We start from the raw sequence: 8334 nt of genomic DNA on the forward strand, positions 1-8334 counted from the left end.
AGCTAATTGATTTTGACATATATGTTAGTATAAAGATTCTTTTTTATCAGCTTATGGACACCTTTAATGGTTAACATTTTATTTGAAACATATTTGCTACCGTACAAATTTATCGCAGTTTATGGATTTTACATAAAGCTTACTGTATTGCCATTTTGTCGCACCTAAAAACAAAGAACGGAAAGCTAATGGAAAGGACTTTTGGGTTGAGTTTATCTTCATTTAGAATATTGTAATTAATTTTAGCTACTTCCTTGATGACGCTTAAGTTTGAAATACCAGCTGGAATATGGCATATATAAGAGATCTTCCCCTGAAAAAACAATAATAAGTAGGATTCAGGCATCTGTTCATTTCTCGGTAAATAACAGTATGATGTAACATGTCATATATTATGGAGTAAACTTTGTTTTGCAAGGTGGCAAAAGGAGAATATGCAATGTTCTTCTTTGTAGAAATATCTCCATAAGACATTTAGGGACCAAAAGATGACATACTCAATGATTTGCAAAAAATGGCCAGCATACTATTAGGTGACAGTTAAAGCAAGTTATTCACTCCTGTGTAGCTCTTTTGGGAATGTTAGCTGGTAATCAAGTGCAATGTGGCCTTTTCAGAGAATAGGTGATTGATATTCCTGTTTCTGTGACCTAAAACGCATATTGCTTTTGAATGTCTCCTGATTCATGTGCTGCTCCAAGATGTTAATGCGCTTGCATCCACTTATGGTTTAATCCTTAATTACCATCTGGGAGATACAGTCTGCTTCACCATTAATGACTTGACAGACCTGGTATGCTGTTAACTATATCAGCTGGTACACTTCCCTAGCTGGGTAAACATTATATTTTGGTGATCATGTTGTTTTACTGGTGTATCTAGCTTCTGTTTCCATGAAAGAAGGAATTTGTAAATAGGTAAGATATCTCTAGAATTTCTATCTTCTGGTACAAATTCTTCTTTTCCAATGTGTATCCGTCATATTGATGTTTTTACATACAGTGCATAGTGGAATAAGGGAATAGGGATGATCAAGATCACACTGTAGTTCTAAGGGGAGGAACAAAGACCCTTAACCATGCCATTTCTGACTCTCTAAGCTGCTGATAGTTTAGTACTTTCATTTGACTTCTTCATAACAATTACTTCAAACCACCAAAATTTATCATGATAAATATTCCTCTGAAGTAAAGCTGTTTGACATCTATGTTTTATAAACTTCACCCATAAATTGGTATCTTTGGAACTCATGGGGAAGTAGCCTCCCACCCTTTGATGTTTCAGTTCTGATTCTTTGTTTCATCTTCTGGCACAAGATTACACTTGAGTAAAGATATCGGAGCAAAATTGAGTAGGTTAGCAGAAAGAGATTTTCTTTGTGGTGGAAAGTTTCTTAATTTCTTCACTTTGCTGCATTTGATTGTTAGGTCATTTGTTCTGGATGTTTGTTCTCTCGTTGTTCTCTTGCAATTCACATGGGGCTGGTCCACCTCCCACCCCACCCCAGCATCCTGCATAAAGTGTCCCATATCTTCCTGAAAACTGAATAGCAACTCACTATATTTGTTTCTTATTTGTCAGTGCAAGGGACCTATCATATCATATCAACCTCCAAATTGACTAAAACTCATTTCCTTGAACACTCCTGTACACTAAAATGGCTTCAACTGTTTAGTGAACTTGTGCCTGGTTGGATGTTTATTACCAAAATGTTACATCATTGCTTTGCCATATTCCTCTAGGATGGTGTTCATTATTCTTTTCTTAATCAACACCAATAAATGTAATATAATAACCTTTAAGAAAATGTTTAAATACTGCATCCCTTTAATCAACTTCAGATTAATTTTTGTTAATTCGACCATATCCCAGCAGTAACAGGAAAAAAGAAACCATATCTAGTCTTATAGCACATCACTAAGTAGATTGATTAGACATTGACACTTTACGGCTAGAGGTCAACTTAAACAAAGTCATCTCTCTAATTGCCTTGGACATGTAGGCCAATTTGAAACTAAAAAGATCTAGGGAAAGAGGAAAGATGATGATAGTTATCACTAAGTTCTAGTCTGAAACACAAATAAGGAAGGAATCCCACTTAAATCAAATTTCTTCTCCAACCCAAACACAAGAAAATTGGAATATTCATATCTTTTCTCTTTCTTAGCACTAAATCAAGAAAAAGGTGAGATTTGGTTCATGTTTTCTGCTATGGTCGTACACTCCTAAGTTGTTGCGGCAACCCTCCTGCTGCTCTGAACTTGGCTATTCTGCTAATGTAGCAAAACATGAGGTGACAAAATGCATAACTTAATGCATAAAAATTGCAGTTATTATGCTGTTCTTTTGGCAAAATTTAAGACCTTGGGTATCTAGCAACAGGGAATCGAACTCTAGCATTGTTGCAACATTGTCTTAGTGCCTTCCAAAAGGGAATATAATGCAAGTCTGATGAGTGATCACATTTTTTTAAGCACCATAGAATTGGATGTGACTACAAGATTGGACCATAAATTTGTTACACGTGTTACATGGAACAGTTACAAGAACTACAGGATTGGACATTAGCACAAGATCAGATGATAGTGATTGGACATTTTATTCCTTCCAAAGAAAAAAAAAAGGATTGGACATTTTATCTCTCAAGTATCTAGCAATGGAGAATCTAACTTTTGCATCACAGTAAAATTGTCATTGATCCTTCTAATGGAATATACTACACGACAATAGTTACTCGTGCTTCTGTTGTTCCCTCCTGGTGACAAATATTGTTTCGTCCAATGGAAATGTGAAAACTGGGTGCAACGACATAAAGTTGCCTATCTGATATGATCTAGAGTACTCCTTTGTTTCCAAAGAGTACCATAAAATTATCCCAACTTTTCTGTCCTACTTCTTCTTTTCCTCCTCACCACTTGAATTGTTTCTTTCTTTCTTTTTTTTTTTTTGTTTTTTTTTGTTTTTGCACCCCATTCGATCACCTTAATGAAATATATTTCTCACTTGATGAATATCAATGCTCAGAAAGCTTAGCCTAAACCTGTAAAGCATGATAAATACATGATCAAACAGACCAGAAGCAGATGTTTTGCTGTCTGACCATGTGATGTCGTATGTTCAATTGACCAACTAGATGCACTATGTGTTTGAAATAGTTGGTTCAACTTCAAGAAAATAATCATGAAGGAACCAATTTTAAAACATCCATCCATTTAGCACTAAACACGTATACTTATGGCTTTAATTGCATGACATAAAAAGCAGTTTAAGATGCTATTTTGTGCTGAAGCACTATCATTATATCCCTGCATTATGGGATGAAAAGCTTTGACTTGTAGCAAAGTATTCTTTTGAGCTTGCCTTTCCTTCCTACCGACAATGTGGAAATGTAAAGGTCATTATCTCTAAAAAGATCAATGTCCATGAAAAGACCCTCCCAAGCTACACACCAACCTCTCTATCTTTTTAAGCCACCAGGAGAAAGAGAAACAGAAAAAGATGCAAAGATTGGTTATTCTCATCCAACGTTGCAGCACTGAGAGTACTTTCAGTGCTGGATACCAAATAAATGGTATTGGTAACCGTATGTACAATATAGGTGGGATTTATTTGGAGCTAAAAATTGTAGTTGCATGCTCAAGCAAATTTACTTTTGCCATGCATGGGACTTAATTGGGAAAGGACTAACATAGATTAACTCAAATGATCCTATCATAGCCCTTTGTATTCCTTATTTTATGCAATTACCACCATAGGTCATTTGATGCAGTCTAATCTCAATGTTAATAATACTCCTATCTGCCATCCCCCTCTTAATCTTTACTTCTAGTAAGTGACATAAAGTTACACGGGTTGATCGAGGCAAAGCAATAACAGTTGCTTTTACTGGTCCAAATCTTATAACCGACTTTGTATAGGAACAAGAATCTCTGGCTTTTTCATGTTTTACTCACTGCTAATATACTATTTGTTTTTTTTTAAGTGAGAGATTTTAAATCTAAAACCTTCTTTCGGTTTCTTTTTCATGCTTTACTCACTACTAATATACTGTTCTTTCGGTTTCTTTTTCATGCTTTACTCACTACTAATATACTGTTCTTTTTAAGTGGGAGGTCTTATATCCAAAACGTTCTATCGGTTATCAATTCACTAATCGACCAAAAATTCACTAATCGACCAAAAACAGCCAATCCAAACGGAATGTTTGTTAGAGAAACATCTATATATATATTAGTGATCCAAAGATAAGCATCTACATTGTGTACAACTAAAAAGTTATTATCAACAAGATTTTTGCTTGGTTAAATCTTCTGAAGTAACAAATGTGCCATGAAAACCATATGGCACCCGGGAGGGCAATTTGACTAATGCTACTTGCTTCATAGTTGAAGCTTTAACCACTACTAATTCAGACATTCCATTTTTTTCATCTCTAACAAAACTCACAAGGTATCCATCATCTTCCTCCTTTTCTGTCTCCCCAGGTACGAAATATGGCTCGCCACCAAATCTTTCATCTCCATACATAAATTTTGTAACATTCCCCGTGACCAAATCAACCTTTGCGATCCCACTACATTTAGGCCATGGCTCAGCTATAGCCAAATAGGCAAATTGCGTTTTATTGCCAAGTTTCTTCTTGTTCACCTGTCCAGCCTCTAGGTTCAACCCGGACACAATGACTTTTCGGGTTGATTCACCCGTGGTTAAATCTAATCGGATCTCGGATAATTCGGAGCGGAATTCCTCGTCACTTTCGCTACTAAAAATTGAGTCAGGTGGTGTCATGCAAGATCCAATTACTGCAATGACCTTATCACCACTCTCACTGATTTCCTCCCATGCATTCCATAGATGGAAGCAAAAACAATTTGGGACTTCAATCCATTGGATTCTTGATTCATCAAAGTCATCCTTCGCCAATACTCCAAAACGGGAAATCTTTTCCGGGTCATGGACCACGGGTGACCCGCCCCGCAACAACTCGGATAGCTTGAATACCACTTGGTGATCCGGGATGATCACGTGATTTTCCGTGATGGCAAAGTCATGCATCATGGTAGGCTGTTTGAGGGAGATCGAAATGTCACGTGACTTGTGGCCCCACTTGTCGAATTTGAAGGCTCTAAGGTGAGGCCTTCTGACAACGTTGTAGCTCAGGGTGAAGAGCTCTCCTGTGGTGGGGTCCAGTTTTGGATGGGCAATCACGGGAACATCAAGCTCCCCGTCAAAATCGAACCGTCCGACCGTTTCGAGATCACCATCTTCGGTAATGCGGACGCTGTAGGGAAGATCATCCTCCGACATGGCTAAGAGCCGCCCGTTGAAGTAAGCTAAGCCAGCGTTGGCTAGTCCCATACCCAGTGAGGCATCCACCAAGCCCAATCCGGCTCGAGCCGACAGGAATGCAAGACGAGCCAAGCCCAAGTAGCCATGCAGCTCCCCAATTGGCTTGGGAAAAATCGGTTTTCCTAACGCGGCTTCTTGGACCAACCGGTTCGTCCGAGTGAACCGGCATGCATAGCTAGCACTATTCGTCTCCGGCTGCAACTTCACCGCATGAATCATGCCGTCGCCGTCGAAGAGGTGGTGACCGCTGATCGGAGAGAATAAAGGGTTGGCTCCATTTCTTAGGTAGACTCCTTCTAGGCAAGAAGGAATCCGACCGACCACCTCGAGGCCGTGCCTAACCGGGCACTCCTGAACCGGTGCGAAATTTCCTTCTAGCTGAACCGCCGGGTCGACTTTCCGGTTCAGCTTGTGATTCTTTTCCCATTTGGTTATGACTGAATTTTCGAGCATGTCTAGCGCTCCAGCTGCAAATTTTTGGAATGGGTTCAGTTTAGGAGGGCCATCTAGTGGCGGTGGAAAAGTTATGGGCGGTGGCTGCAGCGGCGGCGAAAGAAGCGGAGGCGGTGGTGGAGGAGGTGATTTTAACCTCATAGGAAGCGTTTTCTCGGATGGATTGATAAGAATTTTGCATGAAACTGTTGCTTGGACAGGATGTACAGATTTTTGTGGGCTAACAGGTTTAGAGGGTACTGGTGGTGAAAGGTGGTGGTGGTGGTGGTAAGCTTGCATGCTTAGTAATTGGGAATTTTAATGTCGGAAAAGAGTTAGAAAGTATAAATGTGAGAATTAAGAGGAGAACAGCGCCTAAGAGTTTGACTAGCACAAAAGATCACTGAGATCGATCCCTTGTGAAGTTATATATATATATATATATATAGAGGCCGAAAAGTGCATGCAAGTCCAGGTGGAAGGAAGAACAGGACACGCGTAATTTGTAACGTATTCAACAAAAAAGAAAATGTTGATTTTCTTAGAAGGAAACAAACAAATGAATAATCTTGCCTAAAAGAAAATTGAATAATCTCAAAGGTAATAACATGTGATGATATAAGCAGAATATATTTTTCAAGGTTGATCATCTAGGAATTATCGACGGCACGACTTCCTTGAAATGGCAGTAAATCCTAGCATTTGAGACCTGCCCATTAGATATACCAAAAAATTAAAAATGAAAAATGTCGATTGATTTTCAAAACTTCCATTTTATCAAAACTAAATCTACAAATATGGCTTTGTGAATTTTATAAAGGACTAACTCCACTTTGCACTTCCAAATTTGGGCTAACTCCATTTTGTGCTTTCAAACTTGTACCACTTTTTCATTTTACATCGTAAATTTAAATTATAAACACTTTGCATCCTAAATTCTCGATTCTAGACACTTTGTACTATGACCTTTTAAATTTATCTCACTCATATCTAATCAATGACAACATAGCGAAATTAATGAGATAAAGGATGGTGTCAATTATTTTGTTCTACCTACAATATCTTGATTCCTTTTGACACATATTTTCATTGATTTGTATGATTTTCATCATTAATATTGTTACCAAAATTAATGAGACAAAGATGGTGCAAATCAATGGTAATGTATTTTTTTTTCTAATTACAATCTCTTGGCTCGGCTAATTTTGACAACTTTTTACATTTTTTTTTATTTGCAAGGTCCTCTATTCTGTTAATTTTACTAAAGTTGTCATTGATTGGATTTAAATAGGACAAATTTAAGAGTTTAGGGTGTAAAGTGTCCAAAAGTGAGAGTTTAGAGTACAAATTGTCGAAAATTGAAGTTCATAGTAATATAAAATAAAAAATGATACAAGTTTAAAGGTGCAAAGTAGAGTTAATCCTTGTTTAAAAGAGTGGACAAATAGTATTCATTGGACAAATGACAGTTTACTTGTAGACAGGAGCATTTACTAGTACTGGGCCATCTTTCATCTCTTTGATTACTTTCTTTTTTGGTTTCTATTTATCATTACACGTGACGTGATATTTTAATTTCTTCTGTTACTTTGGATTTATCACATCAGAAGTATTTAGCATGTGCATTGGTATGAAAAATTTTTATTGTCATTGGCCATGAATCGATGTAAGGTATAAATGAATTATCAACAATATTTTTTACATATTATTCATAATTATATCAGAAAATTATTATATTCCAAACATTTAACAATCATATTAATCTTTAGAAACTTTATATGTAAATTTATTTTAATGTGATAATATTCATTTAAAAAAAAAAGAACATGTATTCTTTAAGATAGTAATTAAATTTTTCATAAGTATGATTATACAACTTAAATTCATTTTCAATTCAAGACCAAAAAAATTTATAGCAATATATTTTTACTTGAATAATTTATTACTTTCTATCAAAGTTAATAAATTTACCAACGTAATAGTTAAATTTACACTAAGCAAAGTTACCATAGGTAGATAAAAAGAATAATTTAAATTTATTAAAAGAGATAGACGTTGTCAAAAGAAGAAGAAAAAATTATACGTAAAATTAATTTGGGAAGAGTTAGATGCAAAATACATAAAATCCAAGTATTCGCTAACCCTTTGATTCTTTTCAATTAGACATGCCACCTAACAAAAACAAATGTAATATATTAAAACTCTATAGCATCATAATACTAACATGTAATTACAATAAAATCAAAGAAACAATCTTCATACATAAACTTTTTTTTTCCGGAGACGATAATTGTTGTATAATCTAATATATCCTACACTAGGGGGAGGGGGCGGACCTAAGGAGATTCAGGAATAACCTAAAGGGGATTGAATCACCATTGGACCAGACGAGTATACTACGCACCCACCTAGATTTTTTGAAGCCAAACCACTTTAAATGTAAACACGTTACTAAAAACTTTTTTTATTTTTTTGGTGGGCTTAACACTGGCTACTCGACCTTTGGTACTTAGAAACACCAAAATATCCTCCCTTGCATGTCCAAATCTTAAG

General features: G+C 36.3%; 1 protein-coding gene across 1 annotated transcript; it reads right to left on the reverse strand.

Annotated features, from left to right (window-relative positions):
• Positions 1-4203: 4203 nt before the first annotated feature.
• Positions 4204-6185, reverse strand: LOC113736397 (9-cis-epoxycarotenoid dioxygenase NCED6, chloroplastic-like). The gene has a single exon (XM_027263338.2). The coding sequence runs from the start codon at positions 6079-6081 to the stop codon at positions 4282-4284; it is 1800 nt and encodes a 599-aa protein (XP_027119139.1). The 5' UTR covers positions 6082-6185; the 3' UTR covers positions 4204-4281.
• Between the last annotated feature and the right edge of the window lie 2149 nt (positions 6186-8334).

This window comes from Coffea arabica, chromosome 3e, assembly GCF_036785885.1.
Source record: "Coffea arabica cultivar ET-39 chromosome 3e, Coffea Arabica ET-39 HiFi, whole genome shotgun sequence".
Lineage (NCBI taxonomy): Eukaryota > Viridiplantae > Streptophyta > Magnoliopsida > Gentianales > Rubiaceae > Coffea > Coffea arabica.